This window comes from Sphaeramia orbicularis, chromosome 4 (assembly GCF_902148855.1).
Source record: "Sphaeramia orbicularis chromosome 4, fSphaOr1.1, whole genome shotgun sequence".
Lineage (NCBI taxonomy): Eukaryota > Metazoa > Chordata > Actinopteri > Kurtiformes > Apogonidae > Sphaeramia > Sphaeramia orbicularis.
In genome coordinates this window covers 1,909,848-1,936,257 of record NC_043960.1, presented here as the reverse complement: position 1 = coordinate 1,936,257, position 26,410 = coordinate 1,909,848, and the positions used below count along the sequence as shown (strand labels likewise).

The window sequence follows — 26,410 nt, the reverse complement described above, 5'->3', positions numbered from 1 at the left end:
TACATGTAAATAATTGGTGTAAAATGTAGTTTTTCATCTTTTCATGGTCATCAGATATGACCCATTTGGGTGTTCAGAGGCGCTGTAGTTACCATGGAAACCCAATCATCTTCTACAACATTGATTCATCAGTAAAACCCGTGGATCTGATCAATACCAGTGGTTGTAGATGCTGATTTTTATGTTCAGTTAATGATATATTTAACTTCTTCTTAGTTTTGATCCGGTATCTTCTCAGTTTACTCTGTGCTTGTTTGAACATGTACATGATCAGTGAATGAAATGTAGGAAAATATTTGATTTCCCCTGAAAAATGCTGAAAATAAAATAAGAAATAGGGATAAATTATGTAGAAAAGGTTGGAAGTAGACAAAAATTCACTTGAAAGGCATAAAAAAATAGGTCTGTATCTTTTAATGCTGTGACATCAAGCAACACGGCTTTTTAAAATGTCTACAGCATTTTATTTAGGAGAGGAATAAAAATATAAGCTGTTAAATTGTTAAACTGGTGTTTGTTGCAGAGAGAAGAGGTGCCAGTTTGTGTAAAAGTCATATTTTCTTGTATGAACATAGATGACTTCAAACCACATCCAAGTCTAAGGGCTGATTTAATACGATTTTTAGTAGAAAGTAGTAAAGTTGGTCCAGTCTGAGCCGGATTTTCTCCTCAATAAATGACATATAATATCGTTGTGACCTTTGTGTCGACTCCAGCGTGTGGTATTGATCTGAGAAGCGGATGTGTCGGTGTCCAGCTCACACTTTATGACAGAAAACATCAGGTTTTTTTCTTTTCTTTTCCAGAGCAGTGAGTGATGTCAGCTGTCTGTCTGGCACACATGTGTGTTGATGTGCTTCCAGCTGTTTGTGGGAAATCGCGCCGTCTGGACGTATGGTCTGAACCGGAGGATCCTCCCCGCATCAGACCTGTGACATCACCACAGTTTTAATTAGACCGGACCCAACAATTAACGGGAAGTCAGACGGTCCCTGTGAGCCCTTTAAAAGCAGCCAGACTCAGCCCTTCAGCAGGATTCAGAAAGACGACTGAACGAGGTAAGACGCCGTTTAGTCTCAGCTCACAACTTTAAACCTTCAACACTAAAGCCAGCTGATACGAAGGGTGTGTGTGACTGTATGAGCTTATTCCAGCTGAACAGGATGTCTGCATCTGGACTTGTTGCTGCTGTTTTACTGGCTGGTGCTTTGACTTTTTCTGCTGCTCAGAGTGAGTATTATTTCTGTGACATTTTTATTACTTAAACATTTGACAGAGATGCACCAGATATTAGGACATTAGTAATTCTTCAGATGTTATTAACGATGGGTTTTCCTGTAATGTATGCTGTGTTTGCTTGTGTTGTTTTTATTAATAATTATTTACCGAGAGAGAACATCTGGCTCTGTTTTTGTACTTGTACTTTGCACAAAAAAATCAATAGTTGGCTCAGCTCCAGTTGGTTGGCTTTACTACAAGTAGGGCATGTTGTTGTAGAGAAATAAGACAAACACTGAAAAGGCACAGATATTATTTGATTAGTAATGTACGTCTTATCTAGAGACTGATTAAAGAGGTTTATACTGATACTGATGAACTGTTATTAGTTATTAAAGAGGCTGATATTATAATATTTGTAACTAAAATAAATTTGCTGCAAAAATGAAATGTTGGTGTAAAAAGAAAAACTTTGACAGAACTTTGTTGACATTAACATTAGCTTTAGCATTAAAGACCTAGAATTATTTTTGTGAATATTCCCTCTTTATTGAACCATATTTTCAACATTTATTATATTATCCTCTACACTTTGTTTTTCAGTAAAACCATATACTTTCTCATATTTAAACCATAAAGACTCAGTGCTACTTTAGTGTCAGTTCCCAAATTAATTTTTCTCTATATTTAACCGTTCTTAAGTGATTTATCACTATTGATTGTAATATTATTTTCCTTATTTTGCAATTTTTCAGTGTAAATCATGTATTTTCCTATATTTAACTAACTGAGCATGTACATGTTCATTAAAGCTCAGAGTAAAGTTGAGGGTTATTAAATCAAAAACTGAAAAAAAAAAGAAGAAAAAGTGAGTTTTTCAGCAAATATATCCATAACTGAACATAAACCCAGTGTGTCCATCCACTGTCACTGATCCAACTTCATGGGTTTTACTGGTGAATCAATGTTGTAGAAGATGACAGTGTTTCTACGTTCCCTACGGAGCCTCTGAACGTCCACATGGGTCACATCTGATGACCATGAAAAGATGAAGAACTGGATTTTACACCAATTATTGACATGGATTGATAGGATTAGTGGCTCAGTATTTGGTTGCTGGTGACTGTTTAGGTCTTTGAGGATTAACATGACTGAAGTACAGTACTTCAGTGTAAAAACTGGAAATACATTTTGTTGAACTGGAGAGATTAGAAATAAGCATAAACAGTAAATAAATACATGTTCTTGGCTCATTTTAGTGTTGATTTGCTGTTATTTGTGTATGTGGAATGAATTAAATGACAACATACAGAGCGGCAGCTGAATCAGAACCTAAGTAGGATATCTTTATACGCATTTAGTTTGATTTTGGATAGGAAAATACGGATGTCGATAATCCTAAATATGTGAATATTTAAAAAAAAAAAAAAAAGGCTGTTAAGTCAAATTCAAAGTCAGATTAATTGTTAATTCAGTGTTCACTATATTAAAAAGAAATCAATAATACTATAAAAACATACAACTTTAAAAAAACATATATGTGTATATAATACACTGTATATATGCATAACGCATTGGTAAAAGATTATATGTGTATTTGTATGCGCTTATGTGTACTTGTATGTTGTGGGTATATGTATAAACGTAAGTATGTGCATATGGATAAATGAGTGTGTGTGTGAATGATATACAAATATAAAAGAATAACAGAAAAGGAAGAGGCATATATATGTATATTATTAATAATATTTTATGGAGAGGGAGTGGGATTACATCAGTTGCACTTCTTCCCACCCCTTTTTGGGCATTTGTAAATGGAACTATTGTGCTGTTCTTCTGTCTAAGATTGTGATGATTGTTGATATTTGTATTATTATATATGTTTTGCTAGTTTGCATATATGTTAAATTTCATTGCATGTTTGGAATAAATCACTAAAATCAAAATCGCATAATATTGACTTTATGTAGATTATATTACACTGGGTTACAAAAAAATGTTTTTTGCAAGTTGTCTCGGTTTTTTCAACTGAATTCGGACCATTTTGCACCGCTAAATCCAAAAATGACATCTGTTTTTCTCAATCAGGTCAGGTTTTTTTGCTAATTTGATTTTGAAAAATTTGATCTTCTCACAAAATATAATAATTAATACCAAAATAAGATTGGTAAGCACACCTTATGAAACTTGTGACTTGATTCCTGTTAGGTCCAATGGTGTATTCACCGCAGATGTAGCAGAATACGTCAGGCTTATTTTTGCAAGATCTTCCAGTCGAAGCCATTTCATTCACCTGTAATATTAAAAAAAACATTAATCATAAATTGGCAAAAGTAAAATCTTCAGAACTCGTTTATTGCAAGAAATATGAAAGAATTTTGTATCATATGATGTGAAAATGCCCATAAATGTAAGCAAAAATGTTCAAAAGCCAATATGTAGCAGAGTTCAGAAAGTTGACCTGATTGAGCAAAATGAATGTGATTTTTGGATTCAGCACCAAAATGATCCTAAATCAGCTCAAAAAACTGAAACAATAAATTTGTTGTTGACCAGTGTAATTAGAAGTTTGGGCGGTGCAGATGTAGTTGATGTGGAAGTAAAGATGGTGCTTCAGTTCAGGTCTGGGTTTAGAGTTTGGCTTTTGGGTCCTGGGTCCTCATCTGCTGACATTTACTCCTGGATTTCCATTCTCTGACATTAACAGCGAGCTGCAAAGACCGCTGCGGTACTGAATACTACCGGGGTTACATGTGCCAGTGTGACTACAGCTGTCTGGGTTATGGAGAGTGCTGCAAAGACTATGAGTCTCAGTGCACCATCAGTGAGTGTTTCCTTTAATATACACTTTGGATCAGGGGGTCAAACTCCTGTTCTTCCAGGTTCCACATTCAGTCCAGTTTAATCTGCGGTGGGCCGGACCAGTCCAATAATAGCATGAGAACCAATAAATAATGACAACTGCAAACTGTTTTAGTGCAAAAAATAACATTCAGTTATGCATATATTTACATTTACAAACTACCCAAACAGAAAGCATGTGAATAACCTGAAAAAAGGCCATTTGTTAAGAAATATAAGTACAGTTTTATCAATATTCTGCCTCAACTTATCATGTTTTATACATATGCATTCCAGAGCAGATCTACAAAGGCACACAACATTTAATAACAGGCAGAATATTGTGAAAATTGAACTTAAGTTTCTTCAGACATTTCAGGTTGTTCATATTTGTTCAAGTTATTCACATTTTATTGTTAAAGGAGAGTTTGTTCATGTGAACATTTTCATATTTTAGTGTTTTTTGCACTGAATCAAAGACAAAAAACTGGTGTTGTCATTATTTATAGGTTATTATGATATTATTTTTGAGTTCGATGCTCTAACTTGTACTTTGTAAATTCATCCTGTGGGCCGGACTGGAACCTTTGGTGGGCCGGTTTTGGCCCCCGGGCCGCATGTTTGACACCTGTGCTCTAGATCATGTCATTAGAAGAGTCGGTTCATCCCAAAGCTTAAACATGACTTTCATTTGCGTCTGTCATCAACAGTGGCTCATTTGTTGACTGGTGTGTTTGTTTCGGACAGAGAACTCGTGTAAAGGTCGTTGTGGAGAACCCTTCAAACGAGGTCGACTCTGCAGCTGCGACTCGGACTGTCTGAAGTACAAACAGTGCTGTCCAGACCACAAGATGCACTGTGACCAAGGCAAGACTCCGGCACCACCTTCAGCATGACCTGTGTCCTCTTTCATGTCCGTCGTCTGTCCTTTCCTGCATGTTCGTAGCTTTTCCTTCACAGTACCCAGTGGTATGTCTGTCATACGTGCTAACCTGATGATGTGTTCAGTTTAACTCGGGCATGGCTGCATGTTCACATCAGCCCTCACCTCCCTCAGCTGTAAAAACACAACCAACAGCCTGTACTCCACCGGCACGTTCGATCAAGAATCAATACCAAGATGAATTTGGGAGGTTGTCAGGTTATGTCTGTACAGCTGTGGAAAAAATGATTAGTTTAATAGTTTTCTTTTTTTTTTTGTTGATCAATTTTGTATTTATTTTCATTGTGCATCTCCAAAAGTACACTACAAAAAAAAAGAGAAAGAAATTCATAATTTATGATAAAAGATTTTGCGACACACAAAGTATAACCCCCCCAGACCCGATGGTGACCCCCATACCAACCCCACCTGGATCTCAAAATGTGAAAACCACCGATTAAAACAAATACACATATATAGATTTAAATGAATATAATTTACAGATATAAACAGATAGGTGATCAGAATAGTCACAGATCTTTCTTTAAGCAGAATGTAAACAGCATCCCACATGCTGAGGGTTTTTTGACTTTTCTTTACTTTCTTGTTCATTTTAATGCCTGGTGCCTAAAGGTGCACGTGTTTGGACAAATATAATGAGAACAACACAAACAGCTCATAGTAGTTGAATTTCAGAGCTGATATCTATCCATTTAACATGTTTTCTGGATAAAAAACAAAATCCCTTCAGTTCTTCCATCAGTATCTGTGTCATTGTACTGACAAAAACAGTGCTTTTAGACATTCCATGTTTTCTGTTCTGTCTGTTTTAGTCACATGACACACACAGGAGTTAGGACTGGATTGCAGAACCATGTTTTTCATGACTTTTGATGGTCTAAGAATTTTTTCCTGTGACTGTATGTCAGAGTCCTGTGGTGTTGATGCAGGAAATAAATCTACCAACAGAAGTGGGCGGTACTTTCACTGGAGGAGAACTCAGCTAATTCAGAGTCTATATACGACTTCCTATCAGTGATCAATAGGAACTATATTGATATCTGTAACTATTTCCATGTTATAAGCCATCAAAATATGGACCATTATAATTAAAGGGCTTTTTTTTTAATATTTCAAAAAATTCGTTAAAAATTCAAAAATCAAACTTTGTAGACATTGTCCTAAGGAAGCTATACATAAAATTTGAAATGAATCTGGTAGATTTGGTGAAGATTGTTAAAATGTAGATATTGGTTTAGTTTAGTTTATTTTGAATATTCAACAAAACGAAGTAATCCTACTTAGTCGTTATAAATGAAACAAAACAAACAAAAACCAGACCTATAGGTATGCATGAAAACAAAGTATGACTTTATTTGCACATTTGAAAAGCAGTGGGAGGAAGTGACCTTGAGTTTGACCCTTCAAGGTCACTCAACGACCCAAATGAAAGTCCATCTGTGACTTCCGATCAGCGCTCAATAGAAACTATACTGAGATCTCTAACCTTGAAATATCTCAAAAACTGTGAAAACTTTGTCCAAGTGAAACTATGTATAAAACTGGAAATGAATCTGACCAGTAGTTTCATCAGAGAATGTTTGAAGAAACTGCTAAGAAAGACACAGAGGACAGAGCTAACAGCAGACAACAGCTCAAAGAGGCAGAAATGACACAAACCCGTCTGCATGAACAGGCTGAGGTGAGCACATGTCAGACTCTACCTGTCCAGCATGAACAGCAGCATGTGCACGCAGTCACCTGCATCTGCATCAGTGCAGTGGGTTAAAGCTGATCATATTTTCTGTCTTGATAATTGCCACAGAAGAAATAAGTGGAGCAGACAGTGTAGCAGCACCAGTGAAGACTAGTACATGTGAAAAAGTTGATGATAATAAAGCCAAAGGTATCTGTCACTTGGCAAACTGTTTGATTCTTACTTCATTTTTGCTCATTTTGGATTTTGACGGTAACTGTTTCAGTGTCTTGGTTTCTAAGGTGATTTTTCGTACATTTCCCACAGATTCCACTTTTTACGAAGCCACGGAGCAGCCGATCGGGAGCCCTTCCACATTCAGCGAGGGAAACAATCCAGGTGAGTGACGTCTGAGGAACATGAACCCTCCATGACCCAAACAGCCACTGGAAACCAAAACCTTCTACTGATCTACAATGTAGAAGAACTTCTGATCCACTAAACCTATAAACACATGTCGATAACTGGTGTAAAATACAGTTTGTCGTGTTTTCATGGTCATCAGATATGACCCATTTGGACGTTCAGAGGCTCTGTAGTTACCATGGAAACACTGTCATCTTCTACAACATTCATTCTTCAATTAAACCCATGAGTTGGATGAATGACAGTGGATGGAGACAGTTTATGTTCAGTTAATGATATCTTTGCTGAAAAAGTGAGTTTTTCTTCAGTTTTCTCTGTTTCACCTTTAACCTGAGCTTTAATGAACATCTACCTGATCAGTGAAAGAAATGTAGGAACAAACCTGATTTTCAGTGGGAAAAAAGGCAAAATACAGAGGATAATATAATAATAAATAAGAAAGGTTAAACAGACAGAAAAATGACTTTGGGAAGAGCCACAAAAGCAGCTCTGGGTCTGTATGGGTTAACACATCCAGGGTTTTCCCATCCATTTCAGGAGTGAGGAAACAGTGGAACTCTGCTCGGATTTTTCTGCCATTCTGGACAGAAAACACACCATGTCAGCCCAAACAGACTGTTTTTTTCAGAGGGTGTCGTCTGTTATTGGTAAATTTAGAATCATGGGATGGATTAGTCTGTGCACAGATTTGTTTTGAGCTTGGAAATTACACAAAACTCCAGAATTTATGTTCCAATCAGAACAAAAAGCCAGCAGAGCTCCAGTGGCTCCTGTGGTTCTAATCCACATGCTCTGAACTCATCATCACATTTGTGTTTCTTACATGACTGTCATAATGAATTGTGGTGGTAATATGTGAAGACCGAGGCAGGAAAAAGTCTGCGGTGGCCGCTTCACACTGTGGCTCCGTCACCGCGGTCGAGCGTTTCCAGAACGAGCCAAGAGCACCAGCGTCCGAGGCCAAGAGAAACACAAGGCAGCAGTGTTGTCATGAGTGGGAGGGGACAGGCGCAGGAAGGGAAAGCACGGCCACGCCAACAGACCATGACAGAGCCGTTTGGAGGCTGTGAAGCAGCTCTGGGCTCCAAACACGCTGTGGGTGGAGATGAAGCTGCTCGGCTTCTGTCGGAGGATGAACACATGTCAGGACATTTCCTCTGACTGACGCCTGCGCCAAAGTGAAGCACTTCAAAAGTTTCATGATCCTTTAAGGTCAGGACGCCGTTCTGGTGTAATGAGAGTCTGTAGAAGCCACAGGGGTTCGTTTATTGATCCAGCTCAGATTTTTCTGATCTTTGGATGTGTGCAGATTAGCCCAGTTTGATCAGATATACAGTTTAGACCAGTTCTGTCAAACTCATGTTAGTTCAGTTCCATATTCAGCTCAATCTGATCTGCAGTGGGCCGGACCAGTGAAATAACAACAGAATAATATAGAAATAATGTCAACTCCAAACTTTCCTCTATGTTTTAGAGCAAAAAACGTTAATTTATTTATGAAAAGGTTTACATCTACAATTATACTTCGCTTTTTTTTTTTTTTTTTTTTAATTCTTTGTTTATTTGGAAAAGCACAAGTTACAAATCTTCTGTTAAACACACAGTTCAGTTTCAACACGTCAAATGAAAAAATGCTTATCCAAGATTTTTTGTCGTATAAAGAACGTATAAAATAAAGAAAAGCGGGCTGGAAGACAGGGCTTAGTCCACTACATCACTGATAAGACACTTTAAAGTGTGAATGTTTCCATCACATGTAAAAGTATTCACATCACCGATGTGTTCATTTCACATCCATAATAAATTTAACAGTTTGTCCATTTAGATCAAATAGTGAAAAAGATTCCTTTTGACCCTAAAAACCAAATGTCCCCTTCTCCAGAATGTAAATGTCCTGTACCATGTCCATCCATTCTTCTGTTGCGGGTGCTTCAGGCTTTAACCATTTTCTACTGATCGTCTTTTGACTCGCTGTCAAAAACATTAACAACAGTTTTTTATCTTTCAGAGTCCAGTTCTCACATGAAATATCTCCTCAGTACAGGGTTTCACATTTACAAGGAATTTTTTCAGTGAAATTCTCCTTTTTCTTTTGTTCAGACAAGGTATAGTTTTTAGATGTTACCTGCTTAACAGTTTCGACATGCGGTCGGCTCCACAGGCTCTGATTGGTCCGTCGAGCCGACCAGCTGATAAATGACACGTCAGCAGATGATGCTTCTGAGGAAGACTGGAGTCACAGTGGAAACTGTCGAGCAGGAAACATCTAAAAACTAGACCTGATCTGAACAAAAGAAACAAGAGAAGCATAATCACATAAACAGAAGACAAAATGAACGTCATTAACCTTTACATCTACAAACTCTCCTTTCAAAAGATGTGAAGAACATGAACCAACTGAAAAAAATCAGTGTAATTTGAACACTCTTCTGCCTCCGTTTATCATTTCCACATGTTCATTAGAACGTACAGATCACAGTGGATCTACAAACACACATTTACTAACAGGCAGAATCTTGTTAAAATTACACGTACTTCTCTTAAGACATTTCAGGTTGTTCATATTTGTTCAGGTTTTTATGAAATCATATTTTGTTTTAGTGTAAATACATGAAAATATTTACATTTACAAAGAGAAAAAACTGGAGTTGTCATTATTTCTCTGTTATTCTGACAGTATTTACTGGTCCTGCCCACTGCAGATTAAACTGGTCTGAATGTGGAACCTGAACTAAAAGGATTGTTCATATTTTAGTGTCATTTTTGCATTTCATAAATTCATCCCAGGGCCGGACTGGACCCTTTGGTGGGCCGGATTTGGCCCCTGGGCCGCATGTTTGACACCTGTGGTTTAGAACATACTCGTATTAACACGTATAGAACAGTGAAAAAATGAGGTGTATCACTCAAAGACCTGAACCTATTTTTGTGGTGATGCTCAAACACATTTTTCTCCATATCTAACCTTTTCTATGTGACTTATAAGTGTATTTATCAGTGAATATCAGGTGTTTAATTCACTGATCATGTAGATTTTCAGAACAGCTCAGAGTAAAGTCAAAGATAGTATTTTAGCGCAGACAAAAAACTAAAAATAAATACACTGTTGCCCATAAAGTTTGACTAAAGTTGTTTTCAGACACATTCCCTTTTTTAATTCCTTCTTATACACATCAGTAATCACCTTTGAGCAGGTGTAATTATAATATCCTGAGTCCCAGTTACACTTTATCAACAATAAATCACAGTCACAGTCATTTCATGAAAAGACGTAAAAATATTTTATTCAGCCCTCATGGGAAACAGTGTATATCTTTAACCCTATTATGCTGAATGTATCATATTTGATCCATGAGTTTTGAAGCCCTCTACATGATCAGTGTGATTTTTTTTTCTTGAAAAACCTGATGTATACAATTAGATACATGCAATACACAGATAATCCAGCAGGGGGAGGAGTTCATTCAGCAGAGGCCTTTAGTGACACTACAAGACTGACATTAATGAGGAAGGAGGAAGAACTTTGGCAATTTAGAAAAGGAATTACCAATGTGTTAGACATGTTTGTGTTCTATTATGTTTTTGTTGGTTAAAAAATTATAATTAAGAACTGAGACCTAATGTATCAAATATGATACAAAATTAAAAATCATACATGGACATTGATATCAAGGTTATTATCATTAACGAAAACTAACGAAATAACGAAAACTAGAATTGAAAAAACATTTTGTTAACTGAAATAAATAAAAACTATAATTAAAAGAAAAAACCGATAACTAACTGAAACTGTATTGTGTGTTTACAAAAGTAACTAAAACGAATAAAAATGATGGATAAAATCCCCTTCGTTTTCGTCTTCGTCAATGTTGGATTGATAAGACAGTCATTTACTTCGCTCTCGCAATTTTAGCTGCTGTCACCATACGACACTTCACGGTCCGTCACTTGTGGTTTCCAGTCGTCTTCTGGTCCCCACTCTACCTGGAAACATGGAGACTAAAGCAGCAGAGTCCTGTCTGGGATTCATTTGAATACGACGGCAAAAAAGATAAAAGATGCGACAAAACTAAACTAAACTAAAACTAAGCATTTAGAAAAAAATGAAAACTAATAAAAACTATCAAACCTGCTGTAAAAACAAATGAAAACGAACTGAATTAGAGAAAAAAAAAGTCAAAACTCAATAAAACTAAACTAGAATGAAAAATCCAAAACTATTAGAACCTTGACTGATATTTGAAAAAAAAATTGGGGGGTTGTTCAGAAGGACCAATAAAGGCTCCAGCTTCAAACAACTGGAATTTTCTGTCAGTGATTTAATGGTTCAGGCTTTACAGGGTTAACCCAACATGACCATAAAAATCCAATACCTGGTGGTAATCAGATAATTGGAATAATCAGATCTGACATGTTTACACGCACTTAAGAAATGTGATCATTAAAAGTCTTAGGTGAAACACTTTGGTCCGTTATCTTTTGAAGTTCATACATGTGTAGTGACAGTACATAATAATGCTACTATAATGGACCTTCTGTGTCCGACACGTGTCCTGATGTCGCAGCAGAGGCGTTTGTACGGGTTTTCCTCAGCCTTCACAGACTCCATCCCTTTAATGGATTTAATTACAACCGTACATGATGTACCAGATGGAAATGAAAATCTCTTCTGCGATCTGACTTCAAAAATGTGCCTGAGACTTTGTTTTCGTTCACAGATGATGATTTCTTTCCGCTGATCGACCCGACGTCATATCCACAGGACGACGTCAGTGACGGTGAGCGACAACCTGCCCCTGTTCTCCAGTAAATGTCCTTCCACTGTTACCCAGGTGCTCATCTGTCCTGTCTGGTCACACTTCTGCAGGTAAATACAACCAGAACTTTCCCAATGACGACTCCTCCAACCCTGACCCCGGGTCCAGTCCAGTTCCAGAGAGCACCAGCGGCTACGAGTCCAGCCCCCCTGACCCGCTGGACCCTGTTTCTACTGAACCCCCCCCACCAGATGTGGACTCAGGGTTCCATTCTACTGCAGACACACTGACAGGCCTTCCTCCCACAGAGACCAGTCCCTCCGATCCTGACCCGACACAGACCCACACCAGCCCCCCCACCCTCCACACCACCAGTGTTCCCACAGAGACCACAGGTACCAGAGGCAGTGAACTGGTCATCGTTTTGGTTGTTTTTTTTTTAACACTTTCTTTTTATGGTTTCTTTTTTTAAGAACATGTCACAGATATGGACATACAAAAGGAAGACTGAAAAAAAAAATACAAACCTCAAAAGAAAAAGAACGTAGTGGACTGCCCTGTCTCTACAGTTCACTCCAGTGTGATCAGTAAGATGGTCCTGATCCTGTCCTGGTATAAACAGACCCTTTCTCCCACATCTCAGGGCTGTCCAACTCATTTTCTTCCAGGTTCCACATTCAGCCCAGTTTGACCTCCAGTGAACTGAACCAGTCAAATAATAACAGAATAGCCTAAACATAATGACAACTCCAAATTGTTTTATAAGCAAAAATAACATTAAATTATGAAAACATTTACATTTTACAAACTATCCAAACAAGAAAGATGTGAATAACCTGAAAAAAACTGAAATTTCTGAAGAAAAATAAGGAGAAATAATAATAATAAGAAAAATCTGATTAATATTCTGCCTCAGTTTATGATTTCTACATGTGCATTACAGATCAGATCTACAGAGACACAAACAGGCAGAATATTGTTACAATTGCACTTATTTTACTTTAGACATTTCAGGTTGTTCATATTTGTTCAGGTTATTGACATTTTATTCTTACAGGATATCAGAATTTAATGTTCTTTGCAGTAAATCAAAGAAAAAAAAAATTGGTGTTGTCATTATTTAGAGGCATGATGTCAGATTATTTTTCTCACATGAAACCAAGACGAACATTTGCAGTCTTTGTTTCTAGGTTATTCTGCTGTTATTTTCCAGTTTGACGCCCTTGACTGTTCATATCTTCTGCACTTTGCAAATTCATCCTGCGGGTCAGATTGGACCGTTTGGCGGGCCGGTTTTGGCCCCTGGGCCACAGGTTTGACACCAGTGCCTCATTTTATAAGTCTACACTTCCATTACAAACATCTCACTCAGTTTTTTGCCAGTCATGCTGTCGGTGGATCTGTTTTGTACCATTTTTACCTCCGCCAAGGAACAGCGGAGGTCATGTTTTCATCTGGGTTTGTCTGTCTTTTAGCAAGATAAGTCATACAGTTATGGATTTGGATGGAATTTTCAGGAAATTGTGATACTTCCACAAGGACCAAATTATTAAATTTTAGGTGGTGATCCAGAGGGAGGCAGATTTTTTGTTTATTTGTCTGTCTGTGTGCAAGATAACTCAAAAAGTTATGGAAGGATTTGGATGAAATTTTCAGGAAATGTTGATACTGGCACAAGGAACAAATCAAGGTCAAGGTTACTGTATTTATACCCGTAGGTAGATTTGTTCTGCAGTCTAGGTGATTGCCTTGGCATTACAACAACACATTAAACATGCAAGACAGGCACTTGATCACGCTCACAGACAGGACAAAAAGTGCTCAGTGTTCCACCATTCATCGGTATAGCAGCATGGAGAAGTAAATAAAATAGGTAAGATCAAATAAATAAAAACAAGATGCAATAAAACACAATAAAAACCAGAAAAGGTAAAAACAATCTGGGATAAAAACCAGAATAAGAACATACAATTAAAAAATTAAAAAAATTTGAAGTCACAATAATAATAATAAATAGAGCAAAGAAATGGAATAAATAACTAAATAAGTTAGTAAAGTGCAACGTCGCTGTTTCTTATTGAGCTCAGTGACGGCGACAGGAACAGCGGTTTTTATAAACGCTGTGTTCTGAACCTGGGACGAAGAACCTCCGTCCAGAGGAAAGGAGCTGAACTTCACCTGGTGAAGGATGGGAGGCACTGTTGAGAACTGATGCATCCAGCTTCTGGACCTGTTTAGTGGACAGGGAGGAGGGACTGATGAAATGATTAAATTTTGGTGGTGATCGGGGGGGTGGGTGGGGGGGGCTGATCTGCCTTGGTGGAGGTCTGCGCTCTCCAAGTGCTTTTCTAGTCTTGTGATGGTTTCCTTGCAGGCTGCTAACTAAATTCTCAGCAAACATCTGTTGCTTTTTAATACAAGCGTTGCTCATTGTTTTATTTCGATGTTTGTGCTTTTGGAAACAGATAGTGAAGCTTCTTTCCACTTGTGTATTTCCAGGGATCATCATCTCTTTACAGCTCTTGGTTTTAGACACTTCTGTCACTTTGATATGAATAAGAGTCTTATTGTAAATTTTTCACCCTTATCGTCCGTCCAGCTCCAGGCACTGAAGACCCTGACAGACTCTCAGATGCTACTGTCACTGGAACGACCACCCCACAGACCTCCACCGACCCGGACCCCGTCTCCACCCAGTTCACGTCCACCTCAGAACCTCCAACTGAAGTGGGTCCAACAGCCGACACCCCAGACCTCCAGACAACACAGGACACTGAGGCGCTTCCAGACCACACCTTCACTGAGACGCCGACTACAGATCCAACTGCAACGGCTTCTGACGACCCAGACCCAGAGGCCACGTCCCATCCAGAAACGGAACCGCGTCCTACCATGACCCCCTATCCAACTGTGGCTGAAGAATCCACAGAACCCACCTCAGACTCCTCCACAGCCCCAGACCACACAGAGGGGTCCACTCAGGGCTCCTCCACTCCAGAGTGGACACCCGTCCCAGATCAAACCACTTCAGTCCAACAGGAGTCTACAGATCCAGAGTCTACTTCCACCAGCGACACTTTGTCAGATCTCGACACCTCGACCACACAAATCCCCTCGCTCACCGATGCAGCCCAGGACACAACAGAAGATCTGAAACCAGGAGAACCCACTGCTGATCCTCTACAAACCACCCCAGGCCCGACTCGTCCCCAGCTCACCTCCAAACCCACAGACAAACCCCTGCCAGATAAGCCCACCTCTAAACCTGAGACTAAACCTGCAGAAACTGGGAACTTAGACAATTCCAGAGACTACCAAGGGGGTAAGAAGTGTTTAGATTTAGATTTTAGATTGCACAAAACAGACAGAAACACAGAGAACAGAGTTAAAGGACAGTGCATGTGAACGCAGCAGAGGCCTCCAACACACACCAGCACTGATTCACTTCACACGTTCAGGAAATACTGCTCACATTCCCAGAAAACATCACACACCCCAGGAAGAGCAGCTGATGTCCCGCATCAGCGAATCAGGATCCTAATAAATAAATAACACGATCACAGCTTTATATGTTCAATAGATTTTGACATATTTAGGAGATTTTCAGAACCGGTGAAAACAAGTCGTCCAGAAAAAGATGCTCGGTTCAAAAAGTCCACGGATTCTGCAGGGATGAGCAAATCTAATCTAATGGCCTTTTTAATGACACTGTAAACTAATTCAATGCCCATGTCCACCTGCAGATACAGTTTATATATATAACTCGAAATATTTCTGACTTTAATCTCATTAAAGTATGACATTGTTTTTGTTAAACTATGATTTTTTTTTTTCAAACTACGACTTTATTCTCATAATGTTATGGCTTTATTTTCAAAATACTACGACTTTAATCTCCTAAAAGTATGACAAAATTTTCATAAAATTATGAGTTGTTTGTTTTGTTTTTTTACACTATGACTTTATTCTCATAATATTATGGCTTTATTCTCGAAATATTACGACTTTAATCTCACTAAAAGTATGACATTTTTGTTAAATTATGATTTTTTTTTTAAACTACGACTTTATTCTCATGCTATGGCTTTATTTTCAAAATAGTACAACTTTAATCTCAGAAAAGTACAACATTATTTTCGTTCAATTCTGAGGGTTTTTTTATTTGAACTACAACTTTATTCTTATAATATTTTGGCTTCATTCTCAAAAATTTTTCGACTTTATTCTCATAAAATTACGGGTTTTATCTCAATATTTTATGATTTTATCCTCGTAGTGACAGGTGTTTTTATTTACTTATGCGGCCCTAATATGCTGTCGTACCCTTGAGCAAGGCACTTAACCCCCCATTCACTCCCCGTGTGCTTGCTATGGCAGGCCCACTGCTCCTAGACTTCATGTTCTAGTCATGGGTTAACAGCAGAATGTTCATTTCAGTGTGTGGTGCATGTTTATACACCGAAAAATAAAGAAGCTTAATCTTAAAAAACAGGGATGATATTTACCGTCACAAATCAAGATGTTTTTTCACATTAAATAGAGTTAAATTTGCTTCTGGAGGTTTTCATCCAAACAGAGTTAAAGCAGGAGACGTGTGGGTTATTATCACAGTCTGAAAGTAAAGAAAAATAAGTGCCTCAGAGAAAACCCAAAGTGTGAGACAAACCAGACTGTTACTTTACATGAACATATTTATTACTGTAGCTGCTTTATGAGCGCTGGTGTCGGGTCATTACGCCTTTGGGTGAACTCTGTTAAAGTCCACGCAGCTCCACTGCATTAAGCGGCAGAGGCGGCTGTTTTTCCAAAACTAAATGAATCAAGACATCCTTTGAAAATGGAAACACAACATACACACTTTAAAGAATGGAAAGACTTCCCCAGCTCCTGGAACAAAAACCTGCATGTAACACCCAATAACCCAGGGGGGGGCTGCATGGTGTCTTTGTCTGAGAGCTTGTTTAGTCAAACACATGGTTTCCTCAACAGTGGGTTTTCTTTTTCCCAGATGACAGCAACGACACTAACCTGTGCAGCGGGCGGCCGGTCAGTGCAGTCACCACCCTGAGGAACGGCACAGTGGTGGTTTTCAGAGGTGGGTGCAGGAAAACTGATTAATGCAATTGCAATTGCATTATTGCATTTTACAATGAAAATCTGTTTGTTTTTCTGTATTTAATTCAATGATTGTGTAGATGTTCATTAAACCTCAGATTAAATTCAAAGGTTGTAGTATGAAAACAGAAGAAAAAGCAACTTTTTAGTAAAATATATCATTATGTGAACATAAACCAACTGTCATTTATCAAACACTGATGAATAAATGTTGTAGAAGATGATGGTGTTTCCATGGTAACTACAGAGCCTCTGACCGTCCAAATGGGTCATATCTGATGACCATGAAAAGACGACAAACTGTATTTTACACCAATTATTTACATGGATTGATAGGATTAGTGATTCTAAAGTAATTAAACATTTACATCAGTAGATGGATTTGGTCGGTGGTGGATGTTTGTTTTATGCGTTAAAAATGAACTTGTTAAAATTGAACTTGTTTTCTTTGCATTTTTCACGGTCTGAAGTCTGTATTCATAGTCATTTTCTGCAAATAAGCACTACAGATTACAATATCAGTTGTCAGTTGTTTCTAGAATTAACACAAATGCTCCTTTTACTCTAAACTCACACCTGTAAACAGCGTCACCACTGACTGTTTGGCTGCAGTATTCTTTCTTTCTTTGGATCCTGACGCAGTGACGTTACTTTTTTCAGGGCACTTCTTCTGGTTTTTGGACAGAAACCGGGTACCGGGTCCAGCTCGTGGGATCACAGAGGCGTGGGGGGTCCCGTCTCCTATCGACACCGTGTTCACCCGCTGCAACTGCCAAGGAAAAACGTACATATTCAAGGTAAAGTCGGAACCTTCAGTAAACGACTGAACTGCTGTACAATTTAAACTTGGTCTCATCTTAGAAAATACTAGGTTATTGTGTGAATGGAAATTACACACAGTTAAACTGACAGGTGCTGTCCATGAGTCACCAAATGAAAACAATTACATGTTGAAATCTAGTAAAAGAGCAGATATCCAGTCCAGAACCACCCACTGACAGGTGGGGCTGTGTATCTGCAAGAACCTAGTAATGCGATACAAATCACAATACTAGGATCACGATATGATCTGTCACGATATATCATGATACGGTTAAAAAGGCTTTTTTCTTGTTTTGTTTATTTTTTTTGTTTTAAATGATTATTTCCTTGAAGAATTAAATTACAGCAGAAATCTGCACAAATACTAAACACATTTGTATTTGATCCCAACAGGATCTAATGTTTTATCACAGAATGTTCCTGTGTTCAAACTGAAATTCTGTTTTACAGACATTCCAGTTTCAGATCCTGTTCAAATGTTCAGGTTCTACTAGTTCACAACTAACATCAGAACAGGATTTCTGGGCAATCCCAACAAAGGAACGACCAATATTTAATAGAAGAGTGTTAAATAATCATAAATAAAACAAACAAAAATGAACCTCCACAATATCTGCATTTGACTGAATACCTAAAAATATCGATACCAAGGTTATTATCGTTAACGAAAACTAACGAAATGACGAAAACTAGAATTGAAAAAACATTTTCGTGAACTGAAATAAATAAAAACTATAATTAAAAGAAAAAACGATAACTAACTGAAACTGTATTGTGTGTTTACAAAACTAACTAAAACGGAAAAAATTATGGATAAAATTCCCTTCGTTTTTGTCTTTGTCAACGTTGGATTGATACAAAATTGATTTATTTCACTCTAGCAATTTTAGCTAGCAGCACCATATGACACTTTTTGCTCCGTCACTTGTGTTCACTTGTGGTTTCCAGTCGTCTTCTGGTCCCCACTCTACCTGGAAACATGGAGACTAAAGCAGCAGAGTCCTGTCTGGGATTTATTTGAATATGACGACAGAGAAGAAGAGAAAAGAGACCACTGAACTACAACTGAACTACAACTGAACTACAACTGAACTACAACTAAACTAAAACTAAGCATTTAGAAAAAAATTAAAATAAAAACTAGCAAACCTGCTCTAAAAATGAATTAAAACAAACTGAATTAGAGGAAAAAAAAGTCAAAACTAAATAAAACTAAACTAGAATGAAAAATCCAAAACTATTACAGCCTTGATCGATACAGTACTTTTTAATGTCGATACAGCGTTGTGAAATGAAATATCACAATAGATTGTAAGATTGTAGAACCGATATTTTCTTCCACCCCTACTGACAGGTCCCATTGGAATCAGAAAATCAACATTAACACCACTTTACCTGTTAGATTAGATTAGATTAGATTAGATAGAACTTTATTGATCCTTCGAGCAGAGTCCTGAGGAAATTGATCCTCCAAAAGCAGCACGACACTGAATATAAAAACCAGAAGTACCATATAATTGCCAGTGTTATTATTTGTCTGTCTATTAACTGTTCAAGTACGTCTTACTCGCCTCATGTTGGTTCTGGTCCATGTGATGTTTGTAGGGACCCCGCTACTGGAGATTTGAAAATGACGCTTTGGACCCGGGATACCCTAAAGTCGTAGAAACCGGGTTTGACGGACTCCGAGGCCACATCACCGCCGCTCTGTCTGTACCACAACACAAGAGGAGGAGAGAGTCAGTGTATTTCTTCAAGAGAGGTGAGAAACTCTGAGGTTTAACCCAAGGCCTTCTGTTAACACTGTAACTCTATTTTTATTTAACCTTTATTTAACCAGAAAAAAAAGATCCCATTGAGATTAAGAGCCTCTTTTCTAAGGGAGTCCTGGCCACGAGGCGGCATGAAAAACAAAACACAGTTACAACATACAAGAATTTACAGGACAAGTCAAACTATGAAAAACAAGTGCAAGTCATTGAGTTAGTCTGTGGCACTTTGAGTTTGGATTTAAAAGCAATGTTACGTCCAGGCCTAGGGGTTCACCCACACGTACATAATGTGCGCTGTTTTGTCCCCTCCCAACTCCAAAGCACACGTCAGTCCAAAACTAAAGTACAAATATTTATTATCAAACAACTAAAGGTGTGGAGTGGCAGTGACAAGGGGCTTTTCTACATCAACCTCCTTAGACCCAGGAAAGTAAAAGATTTTTTTTTTTTTTTTTTTTACATTTAATAATTGCCTTGATTGGAAACATCATGATGCAACAGTTTTTCCAGATATTTTTTAATGGAATGTCCTTTGCAGCGGACTTTTCTCTTTTTTTTTTTTAAGTAATGTTGTGAAACTCTTTTCCCCTACAGAGGACAAAAATGCATTGCTGGGTCTGAGGAGGGTGTAAAAATATTATATAGTCACGTAAAAAAATTATTAAATTGCCCTTTCTTCAGTTTCTTGTTCATTTTAATGCCTGGTCCAACTAAAGGTCCATTTGTTTGGACAAATATAATGATAAGCCAAAAGCCATCACCATCCTGAACTCTAATATGCAATAACCACATACCTGTGTGTAATATACACTTTACTGTAAAATAACTGCTTACTGTGCAATAACTTTTCATAATTATCACACCCATGATCATATACCTTGTATTTTCATATTTCATATTTCTTCCACATGTGCAATAACGTCATACTCTCATATCCCAACATATTTGTATATTTATACACACCACTGCTGCTACTGTTTTTCTTAAAAACTTTTTAATTATTTATTCTTTGTCAACATGCAATAACTCCTCACTCCTCATATTCATACCCTTACATTCTTTAAATTTCTTAATACCTCTACCTCAGACGCCTTATTGCACATTTGTATATAGAGCATTTTGCACTTTTATCTTATTGTGCTTTTTTTCAATTGCACTATTTCTACTTTGTCTCTTTTAATATTGCTGCACTGATATGAAGAAGCTCCCCCAATTTCATTGTACAATGTATAATGACAATAAAGAGCATTCTATTCTATTCTATAACAACAAAACTAGCTCATAGTAGTTTAATTTCAGAACTCATATCTATCCATTTAACATGTTTTCTTGATAAAAACCAAAATCACTTCAGTTCTTCCATCAGTATCTGTCATTGTACTGACAAAAACAGTGCTTTTATTCATTCCATGTTTTCTTTTCTGTCTGTTTTAGTCACATGACACACACAGGAGTTAGGACTGGATTGTAGAACCGTTGTTTTTGAGGACTTTGGATGGTCTTATAGTTTTTTCCACGTCTGTATATCATACTATGTTCTGATTTGTTCTTGTAGGTGGAACAGTCCAGAAGTACTCGTACCAGTTTGGCACCAATCCATCATGTGGAAGACGACTCAACTATGCCATTTATACGGTCCGCAACCGATTTGTTCGACAAGCAGGTACTGAAATATAACAGCATCAGAGGCTTTTCATAGTTCATCTGAAAGGGCTGAACTTCAGAGCAGTCCTGTTTTTATTTTATACATATAAATACAGTCTGTATAGTTTATTACTGTTATTATTTTTTTATATTATTTACTTTTACACTATCAGGACATTTTTGAGATAAAGCCATTTGAGCCACAGACACCGTTCTTAGTCATAGAGGATAAAAAACAAAACAAAACACTGAAATATAAGCGCTAACAGAAGGTACATTCTGTGCAATTCACCTGTGAAGAGTTCAATAACAATGAACTACAGCTGATTTCTGAAACATTTAAAAAAAATTTTGGTTACGCTGTTAATAAATCTAAGTCATATCCTCCTGAGACCCAGCAATGCATTTTTGTCCTCTGTAGGGGACAAAAGTTTGACAGTTTTACTAAAAAAAATACTGTTCATTGCAAACGACATTCCATTAAAAAAAAAATAAAAAATAAAATAAGAATAATTTTTAAAAATGTACCTGAAAAAACTGCTGTATTATGCAGTTTTCAATCAAGACTAGGTGTGTGTATTGGCAAGAATCTGCCGATACGATACAAATCACAATGCTAGGACCACCATACGATCTATCACGATACTGGTAAAAAGGCCATTTTTTATTGGTTTGGTTTCTTTTTTAAAAGATTATTTCATGGAAGAATTGAATTACACCAGAAATATACACAAATACTAAACACATTTTTATTTGATACCAACAGGATCTAATGTTCTATCATAAAATGTTCAAACTGTGTTCAAACTGAAATTCTGTTTTACAGACATTCCAGTTTCAGATCCTGTTCAAATGTTCAGGTTCTATTAGTTCACAACTAACATCAGAACAGGATTTGAGTTCAATCCCAACAAAGGAACCAACATTATTTAATAAAAGAGTGTTAAAAAAGAAGAAATAAAATATAAACAAAAAAGAAAAACAGAAAAACTAAAATGAACTTCCACAATATCTGCATTTGAATAAATACCTAAAAATATCGATACAGTATTGTGAAATGAAATATCGCGATATATCGCAGAACCGATATTTTCTTACAGCCCTAATCAGACAATTGTTTAATGTAAAAAAGCTAAAAATGTTCACTTTCCTGGGTCTCAGGAGGATATTCTTACTTTAGGCTGTGAAATAGTGATAAAATGCTGTTTAAGTTGCTGTTTAAAGTGTATACTGTGCATCTACTCCTTAATCCACTCTTATTTTATACTTACCTGTTGTTCCAGTGTCTCATTTGGAGCCGTCCATCAACATCCGGACTTCATGGAAAGGTTTTCCCACATCCATCACAGCGGCCGTGTCCATCCCCAACAGCAGAGAACCAGAGGGATACAGCTACTACGTCTTCTCAAGATGTAAGAACTTAACACATCACTGCTGAGTCATTTGGACTGACTGTTCTAGTTGGGTTAGTTTTATGTCGAGCATAAAGACTCATCAGATAAAGAACCATACAACACGGTCAAACGAAATTTTTCAGCGCTCGAAAAGGAGCGGAAAGAAGTATAACTTCTAGACTCCACCCCCTTTGTACAAACTAATAATTAAATTAATTCCGCTTCCTTTGCTTTGTCAACACACTTTTTTCTGTATATTTTTACAATAACACAAACAATTCACATGCACTTTTTTAGTCACCGCAGACACAATCAGATTTGTATAATCAACCATTTTTAATGTAAAATATAATTTTTATATGCACTTTAAATATTTACTACAAATACAATCATTAATAATGTAATAATATCTCCTAGTCATGATCGTCTGCATTAATTAATTACAATCATCTTTGTTATGCATTCTTCTATATTATAACTAGATATTCACTTCTAGATCATTTTGATCATTATTCTGAGACTGAAATCCATTATTTCCCACTTTTCAGTCACCATTTTGCTCAACTTCTCATTTTCACATTTCAAGTATTTTTTTTTTGCACATTTTTTATTGTTTTTGAGGTTTTAAATCATTGTTCTGCTTAAGTTTGTCATTATTTTGAGGTCATCATTTTGTTTTGCTCCACTTTGTCATTGTTCTGAGATGGAGTCATTGTTTTGGAAACTTTTCCATTATTTTGAGATTTTAAATCTGTTTCACTCAAGTTTTCCATTTTTGATTCTTAGTCATTGTTTTGCAAAGGTTTCTAATTATTGAGGATTTATGACATGGTTTTGCAGAAGTTTCTCATCATTTTGAGATCACCGTTTTTCTTGTTTCTCATTTTGAGACATCCTTATATTGCCAGTTTTCTTTTAGAGACTGAGTCACTGTTTTGTAAATTTTCTCATTATTTTGAGATTTTAAGTAATTATTTTTGTCCAGTGTAATGTTTGAACATACCACATAGTTCTTTAATTGACTCTCAGGATAACTTTTCCCAACACAGTGATGGAAATGGGCATATGCTTGTAATGGAAAATGGAAACCTGTTTACATAAGATGAGTTATTTCAGTTAAATGGTTTAGAATGCCCACTCCTCCGTTTTAGAAGTATTATGTAACTGGTCTTTTTTTTTTGCAGAAAATGGTCTAGTCTGAAGTACGGTGTTTGTTAAACTCATTCATATAATGTCTGAAATGTCTGATGAGGACCATGTGTGTCTGGGTGGGGATTTGGCAGATGTAAAGGTCGTTTAGGGCGTTCCCCATTCACCGTGGATGTAAAGAGTACGAAAAGAAACCTTTAGTTTGAAGATGTGGGTTTTTCATCTGCAGTAGATGTTTCACGTCAGGAGACAACATTTATAAAACACTACAGCTCTGAGTATTCAGGTCCTGATAGAGCATGGGTTCCCATAGTGGGGTCCTTCAAATTTTTTTTGGAAAAACACATTAAATAAGTCATCATGTGCTGGATCCAAAATAAATAATGAGAATTAATGCTGAAAAATAAAACACAATAAATACATTTATATACCGTAATAGTTTTACTGTCAATCATCTTGTTTCAGCTTTCATAACATTTTAAGAACATTTCTATTTCATATTATTTAAAATGAGTTTACTTGAGTGGCTAAGTTTTTTTTTGTTGATGAAAGATTCATTTATTAATTAATGACCAATTTATTTATTTTTCTTATCAATGAAAGAGGGCACTTTTCAGTTTATATTTTGCACATAAAAGTTACTTCAAATAATTTGCCACTTTTTATATATTACAGTTAAATATATGTTTGTTTAGAAAGTTTAAAAAATGTAAACATACACCTTTGGCACAGGAAATTTTGCCTAATTTTTTAAAATAACAAATGCTTAAGTGAGAGTTGGGGGTGCTCGGCTAAAAAAAAAAAAAAAGTATATTTCAGGGGGAACTTTGAGAACCGCTGTGATAGAAGATGCTTTAAAACATGAACTTGATATCATCCATAAATGTAAATGGTGAACTAACTCAAACTGTGCTTATGTTGCAGCCAAATCTTACCGCGTCCGGGTGGATGGCGAGCGTCCCGTCATCGCCACTCCTCAGGCGGACACATCACCTCAGACCGACAACTTCTTCAGATGTCCGAAGAAAGTCTGACTCAACCATAGACACGCTTCTGGAAAAGTTGTTTCTCATGGTTTTTAAGTTTATTACATTCTTCATAAAACACACTGCCTGAGCACGGGCCGTGAATACAAAAGGTATTTTCCAAGTTCAATAAAAACAATAAACACAACAGGCTTCTGAACATGGGAAGATTATTAAGACTGAGTAACAGAATCTGAATGCTCCAGCTGTAAAAATGTGTACTGTGTTTTTGTCAACAGCCTCCTCCTCAGTCATGGTTGTTGAATATGGAATTAGTACTTCATCTGGAGATTCATCTCCGGTGCAGACCCCGAGAAGAAAATGCATGACCTGTTGGAACAAAACATGTTATTAAAACTTGTAATGTTGTAAAAAATCTTTACAGTGGCTTTAAAAAGAGTACAATAAAATTAACAGTGAAAAATGTTTCGTCTGTCCCATGACTATGAAATTAAAATGTAAATAGAACTTTGACAACTTTATAACACATATATGTAAGCACACAAGACTATAAATAAGCAACAGAAGCTAAAAAAAACATCCAGCTATTAGACGTGTTTGAACGAATCCTCCATCAATCAGTGAATGAAAAGAAGTTAATTAACATGATGCAGGGTCCCAAAATGACCTTTCATAATTATTTACATCCATATGCTCTTAATGAACCATTAGAATTTGTGAGTGTCTCCAATATTTAACAAAAATCTGTCACTTCATTTTCAGTCCTAAAAGTGGTTGAGTTGTTGTGATTCAGGTTTCATTATCAAACTCATCAGTGTTTCTCCGTATGTGTGACCTTCAGAACAGAAGGGTAGCAGTTCTTCATCTTGGAAAAAGAATTAGACAACATGACACTAACTTTATGTATTACAGGGTGTTTGCTCTTTATCCAATTAAAATTCCAGACTTTTTCAGAACTATTTTTTCCTCCATACCTTAGCTTTATGTACTTTTATACTTGTCTGCCTACTTTTATTGGTTGAGACTATACCTGTTGTGTGTAGTAGAAAAGTTAATTTTAATAAATGTATTAATGAATGAATCCATCATTTGCAGGAAATTATGTTTTACTGACAGAAACATTTTCAAAACATATGAAAATAACAAAAGTGCACAGATATCACACTAACGAGTTTCACAAGAATCATTCCAGTATCAACCGGTTAGTGGAGACGTTCTCAACCGGCACATGGGGTGGATCACAAGTGGCATCATCGTGCAAGCTAGGGACTGCTGTCGTACATCACAACAATATAAATGACAACTTTTAGAAATATGTTCACCCCCCCCAGTCCCACAAATTTGTACAGGCATTTGGGGGGGGGGGGGGGGGGCAGGAGGCTCATGGTGCCGTTAACAGGGCGTGGTTCAAAAAAGGTTGCAAAACCCTGGGTTGGTGAAATCATACCCAGTTTTTTTATGCTTTCCTCATGTATTTCTTATCGTACATGATGAAGTGCCTTTGAGCAAACTCTAGAATTCAACTATGAGGGACACTTTTTTCATACTTTATTAAGACTTTCACACAAAATTCCATACTTTTTCAGGTCTGGAAAACAGCATTTCAAAATTCCATACTTTAAGACTTTCAAGAACCAACACAAGCACTCTGTATATTACACATGTAAG

General features: G+C 36.9%; 2 protein-coding genes across 4 annotated transcripts in view; one reads left to right on the top strand and one right to left on the bottom strand.

The window, feature by feature from the left end:
* The first annotated feature begins 993 nt into the window (after nucleotides 1-993).
* Nucleotides 994-24,920, top strand: prg4b (proteoglycan 4b). 2 transcript variants are annotated; one of them, XM_030132277.1, is made up of 15 exons: nucleotides 994-1,058; nucleotides 1,155-1,230; nucleotides 3,926-4,042; nucleotides 4,807-4,926; nucleotides 6,807-6,887; nucleotides 7,005-7,076; nucleotides 11,822-11,881; nucleotides 11,971-12,255; nucleotides 14,460-15,182; nucleotides 16,869-16,955; nucleotides 17,636-17,772; nucleotides 19,403-19,559; nucleotides 21,125-21,232; nucleotides 22,497-22,625; nucleotides 24,681-24,920. In XM_030132277.1, the coding sequence occupies exons 2-15, from the start codon at nucleotides 1,164-1,166 to the stop codon at nucleotides 24,788-24,790; spliced, it is 2,253 nt and encodes a 750-aa protein (XP_029988137.1). In that variant the 5' UTR covers nucleotides 994-1,058; nucleotides 1,155-1,163; the 3' UTR covers nucleotides 24,791-24,920. The 2 variants fall into 2 exon arrangements, with proteins under 2 accessions (XP_029988137.1, XP_029988136.1); XM_030132276.1 differs by lacking the exon at nucleotides 994-1,058 and having other exon boundaries at nucleotides 1,102-1,230.
* The window catches only part of tprb (translocated promoter region b, nuclear basket protein), a 31,016-nt gene continuing 29,427 nt past the window's right edge, over nucleotides 24,822-26,410 (bottom strand). For both annotated transcript variants that reach the window (XM_030132274.1, XM_030132275.1), the window contains exon 51: nucleotides 24,822-25,111. In XM_030132274.1, coding sequence (XP_029988134.1) covers nucleotides 25,074-25,111 — 38 coding nt within the window. In that variant the 3' untranslated portion in view covers nucleotides 24,822-25,073. The remainder of the gene's footprint in view (nucleotides 25,112-26,410) is intronic.

Coding starts and splice junctions, on each gene's coding strand:
- prg4b (XM_030132276.1), top strand. CDS start 1,140: ATGAGCTTATTCCAGCTGAACAGGATGTCTGCATCTGGACTTGTTGCT. Junction 15,183..16,868: donor TTCCAGAGACTACCAAGGGG/GTAAGAAGTGTT, acceptor TCTTTTTCCCAG/ATGACAGCAACGACACTAAC. Junction 17,773..19,402: donor GAAAAACGTACATATTCAAG/GTAAAGTCGGAA, acceptor TGATGTTTGTAG/GGACCCCGCTACTGGAGATT.